At 37.2% G+C, this 22,530-nt stretch overlaps 1 protein-coding gene across 1 annotated transcript; it reads left to right on the plus strand.

The window, feature by feature from the left end:
* The first annotated feature begins 12,946 nt into the window (after positions 1–12,946).
* Positions 12,947–21,012, plus strand: AFG2B (AAA ATPase AFG2B). Its single transcript, XM_085303436.1, has 8 exons — positions 12,947–14,238; positions 14,937–15,122; positions 16,439–16,597; positions 17,189–17,398; positions 17,760–17,987; positions 18,841–18,975; positions 19,622–19,747; positions 20,405–21,012. The coding sequence occupies exons 1-8, from the start codon at positions 13,162–13,164 to the stop codon at positions 20,555–20,557; spliced, it is 2,274 nt and encodes a 757-aa protein (XP_085159562.1). The 5' UTR covers positions 12,947–13,161; the 3' UTR covers positions 20,558–21,012.
* The last annotated feature ends 1,518 nt before the right edge of the window (positions 21,013–22,530 follow it).

Genomic DNA, 22,530 nt, shown 5'->3' on the forward strand with positions numbered 1-22,530 from the left:
TGACTGACAAGCATTTATGTAGCCCTCCCAGCTGTCATTTGAAAATTTCAGTAGAATAAAATTGCTGTAGGTTTTGGAATTTTTACTTCTCTTGCTGCTGCAGTTCTCCTTGCAAATACAGATCTATCCTTTTTTCCAAATCAATATTAATACAGGGCTTCTACTAAACAACGAAACTCTTGATATTTGAATTTTGCCAAATGTAATAGTGTTTGTCATATCCCCCAAGATTATGAAGGAAGAAAAACTGATTACAGCAAGCAACAGATGCTTTCATCAAAAGGGCAGACCATTCAAGACAAATATAGTAGGAAGCCTGAGAAACAAAACATGACTGATTTTCATTGCTTAAGAGACTGACAATTCAAATGAATTTTTTAGAAGTGCAGCATACAAACATGACTTATCTTACCTACTTCATCATTTTGTTGCAGTTCCCTCTTCCAATAATGCACAATAATGCAACTTTCATAAAACAATGCTTTATGAAAAAATTAATCGAAGAGATTATACAGTAGTTTGAACATGCTGTCTTCTGTTCCTAGAGTTCCTAAACACTAGGAAAGCTATAAACCATGATTTTCAGTTTAATAACTTGTTTTACAGATAATATTCTAGTCTCCATTCAGGCCCTTGAAGTGTGTACATGGAAGAAGTTTGTAAATATGGAGAATGTTGGCTTATTTTTTCCAATAGGAGGAATTTTATTAGGCAAGACAATGTTCTGACTTCATAAGATAATTTCATAGAAYATTCAAATCCTAGATTTGAACATCGAGATCTGAAGCTAGATTTTTCATATGATCTCATTTTGGATCATATCAAAACAACAAAGAAAATATCCCAAGTTTTATGTTTAGTTTGGTATCTTAGACCTGAAACTATTCTTTGGCATTTAGACAGTAATGGATCTGTACATCTCAAATAGTAACTACTTTGTAAACATCACCTTAATGAATCATTTCATAYAGCACAATAGCTGAATTGTCAGATGGATCATTTTAGCATCTGTCAACATTCATGGTTTAGAACCATTACAGTAAGTTCTGTGATGGAAGAGCAGTAATGTCCACGTGAAACAAACAAACAAAAAAAAGCACAGATTACACCAATTTGAATTACAAAAGCAAATGACAAAGATTCAAATCATTGTTATTTGGCATCTGACTTTAAAGTAATAAAAAAAAAAACTCTCGTCAAGGAAATCTTTAGCCTATAACCCTCAGCCTGCATAGGTGGATACACAAGCTAAAAGCACCAACACTTAAAGAGAGCAGTGACACACACCTGTCACTGTAAGGACAGGAAAAAAAAAATTTCTCCCCAGACATCCAGTTTTCCCTTCAAACTGTCTTTCCTTCTTTACTGCCCTTGTAGAACTTCTTCCAAGATTCCTGACCTTTCTTTGCTGTCTTGATCCCTTTCAGCTTTGACTGTCATTTGTTCCTTCTGAGGAACACAGATGACTTCTATTAACACTGTAGTGTATTTGATGCCTGAATTTGTATAGCAGAGAAAACAAATACATTGTACTCAGTTCTGAATACAATAGTTTAACTGAATTCAAGATTTACCACTGCATGTGGTAAATCTGTATCAAATTACTCGTATTAAGTTGAAGTCAGATTTTCCTGCATAATCAGTGTTTCTCAAGTAGTGCTAAGACCTCAGTTGTTCCAGAAAATTRTAGGTGCTTGCATAGCTCCCACAACTTCTCTTTTGCATTTCTGTACAAACAGCATGCTTGATTCTCTTCCTGCAGTGAGCATCTGTGGCCTCATTTCCATGATAAGAATATGCAACAGCAATGCTACCTTTCTTAGTTTTCATTTTCAACCCCCTGAATAATAGGCTACTGAGAGTTCTACAATAAGGTAATTATTTTAATCAACTATACTTGTGATTAAATACATTGAATACTAAAAAAAGAACATCTGTAAAACAAAATCCCAATTTTACCTCTTCTAGAATTCCTATCTTTATTTTTCTGAGAAGTCAGTGAAAGTGTATGAATCAAGCTCTGTTTAATTTTGTTCAGTTTAGAACTTTTCTAACAACTACTTTAATACATTGCTGTATGAAGGACCATCAAAACAAAAATGGAAAAGAATCACTTATAAACAACTGAATTTCCAAACAATGACAAAGTACATATTTCTTCAGCAGTACATTCCTGCAACACTATGATCCATAAACTAAACAGAATCTGCATTCTCTCTTTTAGCAGTGTTTTACAAAAGAAATGAGGTTATCTATTTTTACTGCAAATACCTATGAGCAGTAAGATTAACTGCTTACCCCCAAGTAACTTAAACTGAAGACATTATATCTGTTCACCTAATACACAGATCATATACACAAAAGMATTCACCTAAGAATTCGTTTTCTTTGGTCATGTTAGTTTTCACAGAGGCAGACCTGCTAATCTGCATGCATAAGAAACAAAGCCCACTCTTCTGCCTCCGAATTTCAAATGATCAAATATATTCCTAAAAGCACTTCAGAATTTAAGAACTAGAAGTTAAACTGACCTATAGTCTTCAGACATGTGATTGTCATTTTAACACTGTTCAATTATGTTTTACCTTTGATAATTTTAATTTATCTAAATAATTAATTTAGATAAATTAATAACTTGGCAACAGATAACTTTAAAGAGCAGTGGAAACAATTTTGTTCAGCTTCACATATAGCCAGTGAGATTTAGCAAGTAAACAGTTACATGAAAATGGAACTTGCCCAAGGTTCCAGAACTTGTTGTTGAGGCTGTAGTWATGAACCAGTTCAAAAAGAATCAGCTAATTCATAATGAATAGTTCCATCCAGGTTTTACTTAAAATTATGATTCTGATGCAGCTTCTGATTAAGCTCCTTAACTCTATATACTGGCATTCCCTTGGCAAGAGAAAAATCGTTCTATTACTGTCCTGTTTCTTGTACTTTTGCTAAATATTTCTTATTGACCACAACTGAGCTACTAAGACTCTGGATATATGAGTGCACTGGCTCTTGTGTTCTAGATGTCAGAAGTAAACAAAAGTAAACACTAAAGTAACATCAGCAGTACAGTGGTGCTATGGCAATATTAACATCCTTTGTGATGACACTGTACATCAGATAAACCACACAAGTGTCAGTGCACTAGTTTAGTTTCATTAATAAAATTCAAAATAGCCACCAGTTGTTTGTCATTTTCTCCAAATTCTCAGCCAGTTTCAAGGGAAAGTTGTTTACACTACTTTTCAAGAATATCATTCTCAGATAAAGATTTATCTTTATGGCTTTTGCTTCAGAAGCTATTGATATAAAACGAAACCCACAAAACAGATGTGAAGAATCAACTTAAAAGTTAGGAAAATCGTATTTATACTCAATGTATGAATTAACTTTAACACAAGAAGAAACAAAGTAGTTTGCCTAAGGTCAGCCATGATCAGCAGCAGACATCAGACAAGTAAGAAGTCAGTGCTATAACATACAATTATTATTAAACCTGTATAGTACAAAATACTCAGGAATCTGAAGAATGCTGTTTCCAGTGTGCTAGTCTACCAACATAGCAAATAATTCTTTGTCTCAGTTGGCATCTTAGACAAAGTTTGAGGTCAGGCAAGTCAACACTCAACACCACTACACACCCCAAAAAAAGCAACTTAAACCATTGTGCCTTACTGTAACGTACATAATTTAGCTTCCTAAAGATAACAGAAAAAGTCATCTATGATTTGTTTTTTTATAGCATGTACAAATATGAGATTTTTAAAAATTGGAACTAAAGTACATAAATAGCACATTGCAAAAACAAATAACAAGAAATGATAGCATGAGGTATCTACCACACATACTCAGGAATTCAAACATAGCAGATGCTTGTACCAATTGGAAGCTCTTTACAGAGAGCTTCGGTAAATTACAAACAATATATTCAAATATAGAGCTTGACAGGTAAATAAAACAGAGTTCCTAATCAGGAAGGTCTACATCCATYCTACCACCTCCTAAAAAAGCAATACATATACATTGTGATATACTAGCAATATATCAGTCACGTTCTTTTGCTAGGCAGCAGCTAGGAGCAACAGCTAGGGCCAGCAGCTCCCTAAGAGATGGAAAGCCAGGAGCCAAGTTTGATAACAAGGCTATGCCCTAAGCCTAACCTCAGGAACACACACTCAGGGACAGTAGTCAGGGTCAGCCAGGAACCCAGGCCATCAGGCAAGTCCACAGTGATGAGACAGGCTCAAAGTCAAACCAGAAAATCAATCCTAGACAGGGTATGGATCAGCAGTGTCCATGGCTAGATCTGAAGACAGACACTTCCACCACATAGCTCAGGAAGAGGCAAAACACGCAGGCCTGAGCTTAAATGGAGCTTCTTGGCCCATGGACAGAGGTGTGGGTGGAGGTGTCAGGTGAGCTTAGTCAGGACAATTAAAGTCYATCAGCGCACTCAAGGCCCTAACAGGTGTTAGGAACCTTCTGAAATGTTTGTCTAGCTAGTAGTGATTTTTCTTTATGTTCCACTCTCCTGAACGTGGTTTTTATACACTGTCATTGGGATAGTATCAGAGAGGTCAAAACACAGGAGAAAGTCTCATTCTAGTATTGTGTTTGCAAAAAGGGGAACAAAGCTCACAATATCACAAAGATTTGAGAGCTCTATTTCAATTTTGTCTCCTAGACAGCTCAGAAGCAGAGACTATGAGTCATCTCTAAAAAGCTGAGAACATAGAAGCTACAAGTTCAATATAATGCACRCATAGATAATATTAACACACCTTTTTATTACATGGTATATTATACARCTACAAAGAATTTTGTGGGTATGAATGTGTTGCCCAATAATTTCTGGATAACTGTCCTGTTATTTCATTTGTTAACCATGTGGCCTCAGTGAATAGGGTCATATGCATGGGGGGAGGTTAAAACCTAATTATATTCACTCAGAAGGAAGGAAGAAGAAATATATGAGGGATTCACAAGAGAGGAAAAAACGAAAATCTGACTTAGAGGAAAGAAGAGAAATAAATAACTATACATACCAGCGATATACAAGAGAGGAAGTCTGAAAAACATTGTATTTTGTTAAACCATTTTCARACTAAGTCCTGGTTGGGAAAACAGAAGTTCTACTGAACAACAAGTTTCATACCTAAGTATTTTATGCTTTGGTCTTTTCAACTAGCTTTTCAAAGCAGGCATGGTAACAGTGATGATGGAGATCTGAAGACATGTCAAAACTCTCAGGCTAAAAGGAAAACAAGAGTTACTTAATACAATAATCATGATGATGTAAAAGAAGGAAAGGCTATGATATATGGACTTTTAAGTTCTCCCAATACTCTGCTCCTTACTTTAAATTGCTTACAAGCTTACTCAGGTTGTGAGGAACAGCTCRTCCCCTTACGTATACTCAGATTATCTGTATGGGTAGAGTTCAGGTTTTCCTGAAGCCAGTTACCAAAATTTGTATGCTCTCATTTTGTGTGTACCAACATCTGCAAATCCATTGGTGCTCACAACATACAAAATCAGTGTTTTATTTTATGAAATATTATAAAACAAATTATCTCTTATTGAACAATTTATGCCAAGACGACTAAAGCAATCTGTATCTGGGAAAAAAAAAAAAAAAAAAAGGAAAGAAAAAGGCAGGCTTTATTTTAATTTCCTTCTGTAGTGACCATGAAGCCATTGAAGGAAAAAATACAATCTCTCAGTTTAATGTTACAGGGTTTATTTCAAATCATCTTCAAAACAGTATAATATGAACAAAAAGTAYGTGCCAGGTTTACTTTTCTTTTTCCCCCATAAATAACTTCAACATTTCTGGCTTGTAATTAGATATTTGTTACCTGAGTCATCAAATGCTCAGAAGAACAAGTAATTGCAGGGTCTGCAAAGGTAAAAATAGTATGTTAAAACAAAAAAAATAGAAACAGAGATACTGATCTTAAGGATAGTTATTGACAGAAGCAAGTTGGAAGAGGTAAACACCAACTTTTCTGCTTTGTTACTGAAAAAGGAAGAAATCTCAGATAAATGAGAGTGACAGAGCACTGGCAGGGGTTGCCCAGAGAGGCTGTGGAGTCTCCTTCTTCGGAGATATTCAAAACCCGCCTGGATGCAACCCTGTCTAACATGCTGTTAGACAGTCTAACCCTGTCTAACAGGTGACCCTGCCTGAACAGGGAGGTTCGACTACACGATCTCCAGAGGTCACTTCCAACCCTACCCATCCTGTGATTCTGTGAATGCAGAGAAGAGAAACTAAAAAAGGCATAACCCAAAATAAAAGTTGAATACTATACAAAAAAAGCTCTGATGTTTAAAGCAGCTTCTGCTAATTCTTAAACCCAATGAAGAAAAGCATCTTTCCTTCCCTTAAAAACACCTTTCAGTTTATATGCCTAACATAAATGCCATAGACCATCTAAATGAAACAGCTACATCTAAATGAAACAGCTACATCCACCATAAAATAACAAATTAGATATAAATTAATACACATGGAGGAACAGCAGTTCAAAAGTTTCAAATGGTAGAATAAACCATTAGGGGAAATATCTAGAAAGAGGAAGTAAATTTCTAGAAAACATTGGGGGAAATCCCTAAAAAGCAGAAGGTGAGTTCCTGGAAAGCACAGTGAATTCCTGGAAAGTTTGGGAGAATTCTTAGACAGCTCAGGTAGATTCTTGGAAAGCACCAAAATATTTCTAGAAAGCATAGACAGACTTCCTAGAATTAGTTATTTTAATAGAACCATTGCATAATTTAAGGAACAAATATGGTGCTTTAAGAATGTGCCTTTAAAAAGAAAAAACAAAATTAGGACAGTGGTCAGAAAATGACAGCCTGAATATGCACGCATGACACTTCCTCTCTCTTACGCTACCAGCTTCCAACCATTTCAGCTTGCAGAATTTCTTGATTCCAGTATGAGCTTAACTTTTTAGTAATTCTCCATAAGCTCTCTTCTTATGCAGATCTTATTTTTCTCATGAAGAGTGCTCTCTTCTAGCTACTTGTCCAGTCTCCCCCTGCATCTACCTACAATTTTGCATTCACAACATCCTGGAGTGGAGTTTCACAAGGCTAATACCCATTGTATGATTAATACCTCTTTGTTTTGAACCAAGGTCTGAATAGCTTCAGTTATTCTGCCATTGGAAACATGGCATTTCTTATCCACTGTCTCTACACAAACCACTATCTTGCAGATCTTTTCCATATGCATCTCAAAGTTTCTCTTTTCCACAGAGAAGACCCACAGTCTACTTTTAGTCATTCATTCCTTTTACTGAAGCCTTTCAGTATCTTTGATCATTCTCATTGCCTTCTCTGAGCCTCTCCCAGTTCTAACACAGATTTGGGGGGTAAGAGGATCAGAAACACACATAATATTTAATGTGCAAGTGAGCCACAAATTTACACAGTGGCTTAGAGATGTTTTCTGTTCTGTTCTTTGTTCCTTCCTAGTCATTTCTACCATCTGATTAGTTTTTTTGACCATACTAAGCACTGAGTTGACATTTTCATGGATGTGTCTATCTCAATGCTATAAAGGTGATCCTAAGATGGCTCTTCCTCTTGTGCATTTCTTCATGCTTAGGATATTGAATTTCATCTCCCATTTTACTGCTAAGTCCCTCAGTCTTATACRGTCCTTATGTAATTCTCCACAGTCTTCTCTCATTCCTATATCAAAGACCACAGAAGTATCTTCCCAGATTGCATATCCAAAATAAGATCTAGTGAATCATTGGCTCATACATTAGTTTTGCCTGGCTACTTACTTTCCAGTGATTGAAATTCTTTTTGCCGTCTGCCTGGCCAGATTAACCACTGAAGGCCAAAGAAAACCCCTCCCCATCCTTACAGAGGCTTGCAATGTCCCAGAATATACTCAATACTAAGAATATCCTTTTATGTTCACTAGGTTCTCCACAAACTCTACTGAAATAAAGCAAATTATTTCAATCCTTTCCTCTGAAGTTTGTCTACTTCAATCTACGTATAATAATAGAGTCAGTGTTGTACGCATAACCAACTTACTCTTGCAACATAGGGCATAAATGAAAAAAAAAACTATTCCATTTTTCCATACAAGTTCCATAATAGAATGATATGCTGAAACACAGACAACCATCTCTTAAGAGTAAACAAAATATGCTAAAGATGAGTATTGACAAATTTTGCTGCGACTGTTTAAGAAATACTATCTGCAGCTGTCCATTTTCCCCTTTTCCAATGAAGTGTCAACAAAATGCAATGTGTAGTTGGACCTCAAGTCACTCCCATGAAAATACAGTATCTTAGCATAAAATCCTTTTCCTGACAATTTAAGACAACAGACTTTGCAAAGGAAGTATTCAAGTGCAGGCACACATTTTTTTCCTAAAGAAAACATAAATTCCTAAAGTAAGGCAAATAACTTCCAGCACAGAAGCAGACTGAACATTATCTGAGGTGCAGCAACTTTCCCTGAGCTTTCTGGCAGCAGATTTTCCACAGAGAAATGCATGGTCTATCTTGCATGCTTGCACATTCAGAATTCCCATCAACTGCAATGGGATTTTTTTCTGTATAAAGATGCAGGACTGGACACCCACCAGAAAATGAAGTAAACACATTGAGGGTGGCTTCTCACAAGACATGCAGATATTCCAGACCTCTTTCTTCTCCTTCTCTAAGCATGTCTTTACAATTTAGCTCTGAAAAACTTTTGATATAATTGAGCTTGGTGTTTGAAATGTGAAATACCTAGGATAAATAGAACTAATAATTGCTACATAACTCTCCAGTAAACACTAAAACCCTGTCCTAAAGCATACACGTGCCATCCATCCATGTTAAAGCCACTATTAATTTGACAGAGCTTTAATAAAAAAATCAGTTCTGATAAATAGTAAATATAGTCAAACTTATCAAATACAAAATCAGCTATATATCTTGTTTACTTTGTATAGAGAGAATTATTTTTATAAGGCACAGTTATTTCAATTTGTGAATTAAAACAAATTCAGAATGATGAATAGTATTTTATTCTACCTAAAATCAACAGCTATATCCAATAATAGCAATGCTATTCCTTCTCTTTGGAATTTTCTTATAGTATTGCAGGTTCTCCTTAAAAAGAAGTAAAAATGCTTCTAAAAAAAAAACTAAAAAAAAAGGCAAAGAAAGCAAAGAATGAAAGCAAAGAAAGCAAAGAATGAAAGCAAAGAAAGCAAAGAATGAAAGCAAAGAATAAAAGAACATTCTTCTCCAAACACAAAATGAAAAATTAGGAATGCTAATGAAGATGAAAATGATCTGAACACTCATTGTGCTGGTTATTCAGTTTGATTTTAGAAACTATTGGTTGAAAAGGAATGAAAACAATGCTGGATTATATTTGATTTCTCCAACAACTGATGACTACTTTCCTGAAATTAACAGATCTGCAAGGAGAAATACAGCCATTCCTGAAGATCAGCTGCCATCTACTGAATGATAAGAAAACTGTTTAGAACATTTTTCTTTTTTGACAAACAGTTTAAACTAGATTCTTGGTGGAATATCTTTTTTTTCAGTTCATCAGTGTTAATCTGGGGGCTCAGAAATGTTTCAGGGGCATGACTATTGGAAGGCATTAATTACAAAGCAGAGTAATGCCATTCAACAGTCTGTTTTCCAGAAAAATACATAAATAAGGTCTTGATCCTAAAGGTTTTGCCTAACAGGCAATCCTGCACATTTTCAAGAAGTTCTATTAATGATTTCTGGGCTCCATCTCATTATACTAAAATCAACAGAAATATCAGTGGCTCAGAGTAAATATTCCGTATTATGAACATACATTCTCATTAAAAATGACAGAAGCTGAAGATAAAAGTCACTGCCTGAGACATGCACATCAAGCAACAATAGCATTGTTTTTATGCTGCACATCAACTGTAGCTACCTGCTGACTAGACTAGTGGTTTTGTCCTGCTTTTTTCCTAAATCATCATCAGTAATTTCACAATCAATGTAAACTGACACAAGGTGGAACTTAACCTCCTCTTCCAGCTGCCAAGGCATTCTTTGCACCACCGTAAGTATTCACATGGCTGTGCAATGGGATCAAGAGTTGGTGCAGCCAGTAACTAATTCATCAAAAAAACCCAACTATCTATGAGATACGCATGTTTTTCTTAATAAAAGGCAAGATAGGGATTAGATATTGAGGCCTATAAAGGGTGGACTCCCCTGTGACAGTTTAAGCTGATCATGGAACTATGATATACAGCAAGCAGAAAAGATCAGAGACTGTTGCTCTTCTACTTATCCAGTTGCATTTGTACAAATCTGTTCAGGAGGAGACCAGCTTGCCCCTGTAAATAGTTGAAAAAAATACTGAAGTTCGACATTATCGATTGTCCACCCCCATGCTGAAACACTCACCTGCAAACAAATATCAGGAAGATGCAAACCGAATAGAACTTACCTTCAGGTGTGAAAATTTTAGAAATACATTTTCTCATAAAGCAGTGGGCCATAGTAACTAAGGCATTAATAGATAATATCAGATTTCCATTACAGATACATAAAGAAAAAATAAAAAGGCAAATGTAGAGCTCCAAGTTTTCAAATTGCCAGTAGTCTTAACTTAATGATCTTTTTAACTGTAATTAGTTAATTAAAGTTCAGGGAGACAAAAGTAACTCATACAGAATTCTTCAAAGAAAATGAAGAAAAACTAGAAAAAAGTCTGTCAGCTCCATTCCACTACTCCCTTACTTCTTGCTCTCAGACTCTTCTGTTGTACAGCTGGCCTGAACTTCGCCAATCCTCATTCCCCCCATAGAATTTTGTCGGAATGTCTGTACCAAGCCTTTGCTCCACTGGCCACCTAAGACATTTCTAAGCACTAAATCCACGCCTTTCACATGTTACCTACCTTTTTACCTACACAGACACACATATAATGTCAAAGAAATGTAATTCAAGTATTATTTTCCTTCACTTATTTTCTGGAGTCTGAGAGCTTTCTCATGTGATCCAACTACACGTACTGACAGTAAACTACATTCCGTAGGACATTTTTTGCATAATTCAAATCCAGAATTTCAAAGAGAATTTAGAAAAAAGGTGGGCCATCCATACAGATGTCATTCTAAGACCAGAACCTGTAGAAACAAACTGCCACAATACAATATCAAATCAAATGGCAAGATCAATGGAAATATAATTTGAAAACATCAGAATCTGTTTTATTTGTTAGATAATGCAGGCACACTAACAATGGCCTTCTCTGAAAAGGAACAGATGAGATACATTCTGATTACTCAATCTGTACATAGAACTTTCAACAATACCCCAAAACTGTTTCCCACTTCTCCCATATGTAAAAATATTACTATTTTCCACTGTATACCATGTCATAAGACATCCTGATAAAAAAGGTACTGTGAACTAGGTATTATTGTTTTACTGAGTTGGAGGGATATTTTCTTATCATTTAAACATTTAATGTGCTTTTCTCTATACTGAGATAAATTTTAAATGGAAAAAATGGTTGGATTAACGCAAAGCAGCCCATCCAGTACGCATCATTTAAAAAAATCAACAGGAGGACTTAAACTTGCTCTCACAAAAGCGGGTAATGTCAACTCTAATAGCTGGAATTGTCACTCAAGATTACATTTTGCAGATGTTTCTCTCTTGTCAGAAATCAGATTTTCCGGATGTTTCAAGAAATCTGTTAGAAAGCACAACTATATAGACTATACAGAACACAGAAGCAAAAATATATACCACAGAGTCCAGTTTCAAATATGCCCTTTTCTTTACTTTTTTTCTTAAGCACAATCTTTTAACACCAAGCAAAGGATCTACCACTTGCACTTTGGAATTCTCTGAAACAGAATATGTTGTTTGTTTTCTTTAACTGAGTATGCATTCAAGAATACTTAAGTATGAGAATCTATGAGTGAAAGAAAAAAACAASAGAATATGTTTTAAAACACATATGCTTGAAAATACATTCTCCCTCTTGGAATGAAAGGTCCTTCCAGTCTTTTGCTTGTACATTCAGCACTCTGTCCCATACTAAACATGGAATATTCATATTCCATATGAATATTTGCATGCAATGTGCAGTAGAAAAATATGTGCAGTAGAAAAAACATCAAGTTGACATCCAGGAAAAAAGCAACTGAAAACAAACACTGAAAGGAGAGAATTCGTTCATGAATTGAAAAGAAAGAATATATAGACCCTTTTGCATATATTTAGGCAAAAAAGGCGGCTTACTGTCTTTCACACTGCTCAGGCCTACACCTTTCTTCTGATTTCCTATACAGCATTTGCAATTAGCTGAATGGGCTCTGTTCACATTGCCTGCTCTGTTTGTATGGCTTACTAAAATATTTTGGCTACAGCCCTTGGCTCAGTAAGGAGAATTTGTCAGAGCAACATATTACTACACATTCCTCTATTGCTGAATAAATTTGTGCCCTGATTACTTGTATCAGTATCTTCTCAAGACAACTGTGTGGCTCCCCACCACCTTTTCTTCACCAGCAGCTACGGCTGCCCCAATCCCAACTACTGATCATCAAGATGCAACTCTGTTGGGGGCACACTGACAGGAGGCACGGGAAAGAGGACGCTCAACTTCGGGGAACGCGTTTAAGAAGCACTACTGGGAGCTGAGAAGAGACACTCGAAGGAGGCGAGCGAGCTTTCTAAAGACCGGCTCTGGGGAGAACAAACAGGTGGTGATGACGGCGGATGATCACTCCATTCGGTACCTGGGAGGGCGGTATAAGAGGCAGCGAGCTGCGCCTAGAGCCCGGCGCCCTGTCACAGCGCCGGATCCGCCTCGCGGGCGCGGCGGTTTCACACAGCGTCAGCAGCCTCTGAGGCGAGCGCGCGCGCGGCCCCGCCCCGCAGCGCATGCGCGCGAGGCGCGGCGGGAGTGAGCGCTGGCGCGTGCGGGCGGCTCTGCGCGCGCTGCCGCCCTTGCGCGGGGAAGGCCGGGCCGGGCCGGTCTGGGCCGGTTGTTAGGCGCGCGGAGCCGCCGCGGGGCGCTGGCTGCTGGCGGAGAGCGAGGCGGGGGTGAGTGGGGAGCTGGACCCCCTCTGACGGGGGCTGCCTCCGCGTCTTGGGCAGAGCGCGCCGCAGACGCGTGCTATGGAGGTCGCGCCCTTAAAGCTGCTTCCTCTGGATCCGGGCGATGAGAGCACCCAGAGGTGCAGGATGGGGCCTGCCGCCCTCTCCTTCCTGGGAGCCGGGATCGGGGCCCCGCTGCGGGTCACCCTGCCCACCGGGTGCTGCCTGTGCACGGCTTGGCCCAGGCACGATTTGGCAGACGGCTACCTGCAGGTTGATCTGATGTGCAAAACGGCAGGTTTAACTGCACGGGAGCTAAAAAATCTCACGGTGAACATCAACCAACTGAAGCTTTTGGCGTATCATCAGTTAAAAAAAGCGACTGTGAGAGTAGTCCTTAAGAGCTCTGCACTGAAGAAGTCTACTTCCAGAGGGGTGTTGCAGGAGATAATCAAAGAACTGCTAAGAAGTATCTATGTTTCACCTCATTACACTGTTAGAGTTGCTTCAATTCTTGAAAATCCGGTGGTATATATTGAAATACTGTCTGTAGACCCTTTGACAGATGAAGCTGGACTAGTAACTCCCCAAACAAGCATAAAAATTAAAGAGGTCATCAGTCTAGAATGGTACAGGCATTTATCAGAAGATGCCACAAAAATTTCAGTTGCAGGACTAGATGATGTGGGAATGTCTTTGAAAGAAATGGTTGATTTGCCCTTCCGTTTTCCAAAAACTTTTAAGAAGCTGGGACTTTCTGTCCCTAATGGAGTGCTGTTAGTAGGCCCTCCAGGTGTAGGGAAAACCCTTATGGTAAAGGCAGTAGCAAAAGAAGTGGGTGCTTATCTGCTTTGCATTGGTGGCCCAGCCCTGTATGGTTCAAGACCAGGAGAAAGTGAAGAGAATTTGCGAAGGGTTTTTGAAAAGGGCAGAGAAATGTCCTGTGAAGGACCAACTATTCTCTTTATTGATGAGATTGACTCTTTATGCCCAAAGAGAGGAAGTGCGAACAATGCTCCTGAGGATCGTATTGTTGCTCAGTTGCTGACATTACTGGATGGTGTAGGTAGTGAAGATAAAATGGTCATTATGGCAGCAACAAACAGGCCTGATGCCTTAGATCCTGCACTGAGACGACCTGGCAGATTTGACCGAGAGGTGAGCAGACCTGTTTTCTCCATACCTTCCTTTGGGGGACCTGGGGGGAGGGAACAATCAAAATAATTATATTTTTAGAGGGAGGAAAAGTTCTTTAATGCATTCACAATTAAAACCTTAGTTCTTTTACAGGGTTTATTAACTTGAAATATATTTTATGGTGATATTTTTCCAAATTTTAATAATGTATGGACACTGACCTGCGTGTTTTTCTTTTGTGTTGAAAGATCTGCTTTCTTATTCCAGTGTTACTGAAGTACTGTATTTTRTGCATTCATATCTTTGAGTTTACTTGGCTAAGAATTGTAGTGAGACAAGCACAGATTCACAGGATCATCCTTCAAGGTGCTATTTTTTCTGACTTACTTTACATAGTGCATATTATTAAATGYGCATAATCATCATCTAATTCAGCCCTTATGATGTAAGGAAAGTATTATTTCAGTGCTAAGTTTTATTTCTAAATTACTTCAAAACATAGTTAAATTACTGTGAAACATTTATAGACTGATGGCTGATAATGTCAGAGTGCTGGAGAACTGCTAATTAGTTTCTTGTAGAATTACTTAATCACAGTATAAGGAAGTATAAATCTTCAGTAAGCAGTACAGAGAGAAAAATTGCTTGTCTAGGTCTATAAAATGAGAGGAATATAGCAAAATATCTACTTAATTTCTTTTTTGATGTATTTGATTTAGGTTATTATTGGGACACCAACACTTCTGCAGAGAAGATCCATCCTGCAGTTGCTTACATCTAGTATGCCAATTTCTGCAGATGTTGATTTGGTTAAGCTGGCAGAAATGACAACTGGGTATGTTGGAGCTGACCTTACAGCACTCTGCAGAGAAGCTGCTATGCAGGCTGTGTTCCAAAGCTCTCTGGTATGGCTGCCAATTAATCAAGAAGGATGTCATTATTGATATGTACCACTGTTTTCCCATTAATATTCTACTTTACTTGAAATGCTCAGCAACTTGAACTCAGAAATTAAAATACTGAAAATATGCAAGTTTGTAAATACACCATTTTGCTAGTGACTTTCAGTTCACACCTGCAGAGACTGCTTTGTCCTTTCTGAGTAAAAAGCTTTGCAGAAGGTTTTATTCTCTTCATCTTTTTAGTACTGGACAAAATAGATAATATTTGGTTGKTTTTTGACTAAACTGTAGTAGTCCATCACTGCAAATTACAGTTTAGGTTGTTATACATTTTATATACATACATGTATATGTACACATACATGTAACTGCTAGTGATGGTAACTTACTTGATTTGCATGGCTAGATATAACATGAAGTTACAAATATAAAGGTATATAGTTATAACTGCCCAATATCCAGTAGAAATTGCTGTTTCTTAATATTCTTTCTATCTTTATTCAGACTTTYACAAGAATTGTAAGGATTATTTATGCTGTGCTGCTTTATCTGTGGAAGGTGATGTGGATGAGCAGAAACTTAAAGCTATATGCAAAATCTGTAGAGCCAGGGCATCTATAGGCAATGGTAGAATCCTCTGTCTTCACTCAGGAGTGGAAAGGAGGGAACATTTTCCTTCTAGAACTTCCATCTGCTTCAGACACCATATAGATATTCAAGATAACCAAAATAATTTCAACCTGGTATCCCAGAAAAGTAGTAGATGGACGAACAGAAATAATGAACTAGCAGATGGTCTATTTGCCTTGTAAACAGCAAGCTTCTTTGTAAATACATCTTAGTTTTATCATTGAATCTGTAGCTTTTAATAACTGCATCTTTATGCTATTTGAAATGAGGTGTCTTATATACTACAGTACGTTGTGAAAATGATCATTGGTCAGTGAGAACACCTAATCTGTGATCAAGAGAATCCAGAAATCAGTTGCTGGTTTTAGGATCATTATATACTATTTGATTTGCTAGATCCCTGTATAATCATAACTTAGAGAGAATTTTATTTTTTTTCCTAAAACACTAATTTCTGTTATTTTTTTCCTTGTATTTAAAAAAAAGAAGCCTTTGCCCTTAGAGAGATTACGCTCTATTTTGTATTACATATTTGTGTTCAAGTGTACAGTACATAAACTTACTAGAGCAGAAGCTTGATTCCTTATTAGTTGTTTGGCCTTTTGTGGAGTATTTTGCATACTAGTGGAACATGATAATTCATTGATTATACGAAATACTGCTTATTTGTTTTATATGGGTTTCTTCAGGATTCAGCTGAAATAATGATTAACATGGCAGGCTTCCAAGAAGCTTTTAAAAAGATTCAACCATCCTGTTTTCGAGGTGCTGTTGGACTAACAGAGTATAAACCTGTTACCTGGGAACAAATTGGTGGTCTGGAAGAAGTGAAACTAAAGCTAAAACAGGTAATGTGTAAAACGCATTTAAATAAAAGGCTRGTTTCTAATAACTGTCTCCAGAGTATTCTGTATATTCTATTATGGACACACATTCTCTTGCAAATAATATTTACAGKTTTTTTTGTTACTTTAAAATACATGAAATAAATGACAAACACCTATAGTAAGAAGCCTATCAGTGGTCTCCATCTTGTGACAGTTTCATTAAACAAGGTGTCACCCCCAAGCATAGTATGATGGAAAAAATAGCATATTTTCCATTACTAAGAGAAGAAATGCAGCAATATGTTCCTGAATTTATAGCCACAGATGGCTCTTGCGGTTCCTGAGAGAGAAYGTGTCTCTTGCTCTGTTTTAGACTAAGAGGAAATGAGAGGGAACTAACAATATTGGCTGATACAACTTTGTTTGTGTGCATGTATGTGTGTGTACACACAGACACAGAACTAAATTAGTATGTCTGATTTCAAATTAATGTTTGGATCAAGGAGAGAAAATATTGTGCTCAGCTGTTTTATTGGTTGCATCTTAACTCTAGTTCCATTACTGAGAATATTTAATTCCTTTTTTTCGTTCGTTTGTTTAATGTATTGACAGAGTATTGAGTGGCCTATGAAGTTTCCTCAGGCTTTTGCTAGGATGGGCCTGTCTCATCCGAAGGGTATTCTTCTCTATGGGCCGTCAGGGTGTGCCAAAACCACACTGGTGAAGGCTGTGGCTACTAGTTGTCACTGTTCCTTTCTCTCTGTAAGCGGTGCTGACCTTTTCTCACCTTACGTTGGGGATTCAGAGAAGATTTTGTCTCAGGTACAATTTTTAAATTGTATAAAGTTTATAGTTTGTTTCTGACTGATATTTATAAACTAGTAGTCTAGTGTAAAGTTTATGATCAAAAACAGGTAAAATTCATCTGATTATTAAACAGAAATAAGTTATGGATTCATATTTATATAAACTGAGAATCTAGCTCTGAAATGATACCAATTTTAAACTTGAAGTCTTTCTAGTCTTTTGTTTTCTGTTGACTTAGGAACTTAGTTAGGCAYAGTTTGCATATACTAAATGTTAATTCTGATCAGCTCTCGCAAGTTAAAATACACTGTATAAGCTGTTTTCACTTTATAGAATAGAATATTTGTTAACATTTTACTTTATGAATCCAAAAAAGGTTTTTCGCCAAGCAAGAGCAAATACTCCAGCAATAGTATTTCTAGATGAGATTGATTCTATCTTGGGATCTCGGTCACACTGTAAAACAGGCCACGGTGTGTCAGAGCGAGTTCTTTCTGTTCTTCTCAATGAGCTGGATGGCATTGGACTGAAAGTCACAGAAAGAAGAGGAAACACACTACAGCTTGAGGGTGAATGTCAGGAACAAAGTGATGAGGAAAGAAAGGTATTTACATTCCCTCTTTTTATATATAAAGAACAAGAATTGCTGTGGTGCAGAAATCTTACTTGTTGGCATTCTTACTTTTTAAAATTAGAATTGTCAGGCTTGACAGATTAGATTAAATCTTTTTAATTTTTTATAACATGTCATGTCAAGGCTGTTAACAATTTTTTATGCATACAGATCCTCAATGAAACTTTTCTGAGGGAAATGAAGGAAGGGAGCTGTTTAAACAAAATGCTCAGATAGCCTAATGAGCTTTGCTAGTAGTTGTTCATCTGTCAAAAAAATCCTCTTGAGATTAATGGAATACTTTTGAACTAATTGTGCCGTTTTTACTATTATGCAGGTTCCTTCCTGAACTTACTATTTCATAAACATTTCCCCTGCTTCAGTTACAACACTTTCTCATATGCTCTTTGTATGAAACCAGCACAGTTATGACCAATTATTTCTTATTTATACAAGAAGTTGCAGGTGGACTTCTCAGTGAATTGCTCACAATGTTTACTGCTTAGCTTTTGTATATTTAAATTTGTCTTCATAAAATGATACTTTTCTAAAAAAAAATGAAGTATTGTAGAACTGTAGGATACTGATCTTATGTGTTAGAGTATGGCCAAAGAAAAGTCTGTATTATTATTGCCAAGATAGATATTAACTATATTTCTTTTTTCTGGTCTGGCCTATACGAAGGTATTTTATTTCCCAAAGCAAAATAAAATACAAGTATTAAAAGGAAAATAACTATGTAAGGAGGTGCATTCTTTTTTTCTGTGGTTAATTAATGCCTTAAGATAAATATTTATCTTTTAGTCGTATTTCACTAATTTGTTTATATAATCTCTTTACTTAGCTAGAGTTTCAGGAAACTTTGAGCAGTGACTTCATGATAGTTGCTGCAACAAACAGACCAGATATGTTGGATGATGCTTTGTTGCGTCCTGGAAGACTAGACAAGATTATCTATATTCCACCTCCAGACCTGAAGGTGATGTATTATAAATCCATACATGGCTTTAAATGGAGAGATACAAATTGCTTGTATACTTCTAGTACAAGGGGGTATAATCCTATATTTAAGAATTGATGAATGGTTCACTGAAGATTYGTCACTGAAGTTAAGGTATATGAAGTTTTTTTTAAGAAAAGTAATTTAAAGATCTGTAGCACTTTAACTGTATGTAGTTAAACTATTACCTATTGAAAAATAGTTAAAATCTGATTAAATAATTGTATTTGCAAAGTCAGGCAACAGTTTAGGAAGTACCAGAGCAAGTTGGCTATCCTTGCTTCAGATTTTTCACAAGTTTTATTCCCAAGGGTGGTGTGCTTGTACTGAGCTTTCCAGAAGAGAGTTGACCCAAAGCAGGCCAAATATGGAAGATTTCAGTCTAAAATACTGTAGTTTCATAAACTGAGTTACTGTGAACAACAGACTTCTGACATATTAGATRATAATTATTATGATGATTATCTTGATCAGTAGCCTTTTATTTACTTTTGCACTAAGAGTTCTGATTTTGGTATTCTCATTCATTTTCTTTTGTTCTGATTTGGAGTTTTGTATTGCTTTGGACTGAAAGTAATTATTGGTGTATTTCTTATTTTCTTGTACAACATTCACCAACTCATAGGGAAGGCTTTCTGTTTTGAAAATCTGCACAAAAAACATTCCACTAGATACTGATGTGTCATTACAAGACTTAGCACTCCRAACAGACCTCTTCTCTGGAGCTGATATTGAAAATCTGTGCAAGGAGGTAAGGAATATTCCTGGCAATCTATGAAATAAGCTGTAAATGAAACCTTTCAAAAGTTATCTCATAGATGTTATCAGGTCATCTGTAGTACAGATCTTGCCCTCCCCCCCCCCCAAGTTGTAATGAAAACAAATAGAAGAACTGAACATGGGTTAATTCTTTAAATAAAAAAAGTCAAGTGCATGAGGGCTGTTCTTCAACAATGTACTGGTGGGAGAAGTTAAGGAACTGTGCTGTCTTTTATTTTTATATAACCCTTTGTAATCCAAGCATGAATCTAGATTAAATTCTATTCTGTGTACTGCAAGCAGTTACAGTATTTTTAGTTGAAATTGGTGTGTGCTATCAAGGCTAGAGAGAGAAAAAGTTGAGGAAGGGAGAGAGCAATCCATAAGCATTTGAGGTAAGTATTTAAGAGACTAGGAAGAAAATCCACGAACGTGAATCAAGGATACTTTGTCTAATCCAGCCAAGTAAGTGATTAAAAAAGGCATAGTAATCTTGATATGTATATGTTCATATAGAACCATAAATTTTACAATGTTGTTTACAGATACTTTACCTAAAACATGGTTTCATTTAAAATATTTAAAAATACTTGTAACATTTTAAGTTACACAARGCACTCAAGTTGTTTCTTTCTTTTTTTCCTTAAAGGCTGCTTTGTTGGCATTACAAGAGAATGGACTTGAAGCAACTACTGTTAAACATGAGCACTTTGTAAAATCATTGAGGACTATAAAACCATCCTTAAATACCAAAGACTTGGATTTTTATGAAAAATTTTATAATCAAAAACTCACCTCTTGAATCAAAGTGATGTAGCATAAATATTTTTTAATATATTGCAAACTGAGCCAAAGCAAATGAGATTTTACTTTATTCTTCAGTATTGAGATCACAAGTGAAATGTTATTGTAAGTATGGTACTAAAAAGGCAGTATCACGAAAAGCAAATTTCAGTCTTTATCTGATGAAACTGATAATGGAGGAGCTCAGAGCATTGTGGAACAGTGGAATGGTTCTGTAGATTTCTTTGCTCTCAGGATAAAGCCTGGAAGAATAAGAATATTTAATTTAAAACATGCTGTAAAGTCTCCAAAGCACACTATTTAATTTTTTTTTTTTTGGAAGTAGTGGAATATGAGGAAAAAGTCCTCTGTAGTTTCTGTGCTGCATGTAATAAAATACAAATTTTTTATATGTGCATATCTGCAAGCTTACTTTCTGGAAAGCAGATTCTGAAATACACTTTTAATGAAACAGTTGTCAGTGCTTAATATCTTTTAAGTTTGGGAGTTCTGTTTCAGGTGTGGAACTAGAGGGAAGTGGGCAGGGATTTGGGAGGGGGGAAATAATTCTAGAACTACTACTGCTTACTGTACAAACATTTGAATTGAGTTAACAAATACTAAGCAAATTTGGAATCAAACAATCCAAAGTAAACAGTAATTCATGCTTTGGGGTAAAAGGGAGTTTGTTTTATAAATTCTGGAATATGTTTTTCCTCACAACTATTCTTTCTCTGCGTATTATTGTAGGGCATCTTTTAAAAGGCAGAGATACACATATAACCTCCTTCTGTATATAAATGTCTTACCAAGGTATGAAGTTTTAACTGTTTCCTCCTTTTCCCCATGAAAATGTTTATGAAAGATACTTCACTGTCAAAGGTATCTTCAAGTTTTATATTTCATCTGAGGTTACAAACCCATGAACAAATGCTGCTTTTGCTCAGCCACGGGCCCTTGGGGGCCRTGTTGCAGTGGGGTTTGCAGTGAGCCCAGATTATGGAAGGAGAGTTCCATGGCAGYTAATGACAACACAGGACAAAAGCAGCTGCAAACTGTTGTAGCCTAGGAAAGGACTGTCCTACAACCTGGTAGCTCTGATCTTCGCTTTATTTGATCCTACTGCTTAAGGCCAGTGTCATATATGTCCATTGGTTAAACATACCAAAAAAATGCAAAGATAGTTTCTTAGCAGCTGTGCTGGCGAGTGTGTAGAGACCTTCAAGATAACTCTCCTTTTTGCTCCTTTTTGAGCATGACTCTCCTTTTTGAGATTGTTGCTTTAGATTTGAGCCCTGAAACTTGTTAGGACAGCAAGATGCTGGCAGCTGATGCAGTTCAAGCTGAATCAGGGCCATCTCTGTCCTCTCAGAGATGCTTTTTACCTTCTGTACTTGCTCCCTGTCAGGGCCAACAGAGCTGGTTTGTGCCCTTCCCTTTCTCCTTGCTACCATGGAGAGCATGGTGAAGCCAGGGGAGCCGGAGCAACGGCTGCCTGTCCTTCCTCTTGCTCCTTTCCAAGGGGAAGGAGAGAAACAGTTACAGGAGTGGTTTGCTGGAAGCACTTGCCTCCACTCTAACCCTGCCCTTGTAAGAGCCTTTTCYGGGGAAGGGGAAGTGCTAGGAGCCGTGGGGTGTGGTAGGAGCCTGGGCCTGGGTGAAACTAGACAGCGTTGTAGCAGAGGGGACAGAAMATGGTGCTCCTCTCTTGGACACTTTATAATCCTTGCCAAGCTCTGCAAAGAGGTTCCTCTGCCGTGAGGAACAGAGGAGGGAGGTTTGAGGAACAAAGTAACAGAGGGAAGGAGCTGCAGAGAGAATGGGGAGCAACAGGGAGTCACTGGGGCAAAGGGGTGATGACAGGACAACAACCCCGAAGGAGGTGGGAGAAGAGGCAGTCACGAAACGGCGGCCGCGACGGAGCCAGACGGAGAGTGAGGGAGCGGCCGGGCAGCGCCCCGACGCCTTGCCGTGCGCAGCCTCACCCGCGGG

Source organism: Rhea americana, unplaced genomic scaffold, assembly GCF_003343005.1.
Source record: "Rhea americana isolate MKP2758 unplaced genomic scaffold, rheAme1 scaffold_2, whole genome shotgun sequence".
NCBI lineage: Eukaryota > Metazoa > Chordata > Aves > Rheiformes > Rheidae > Rhea > Rhea americana.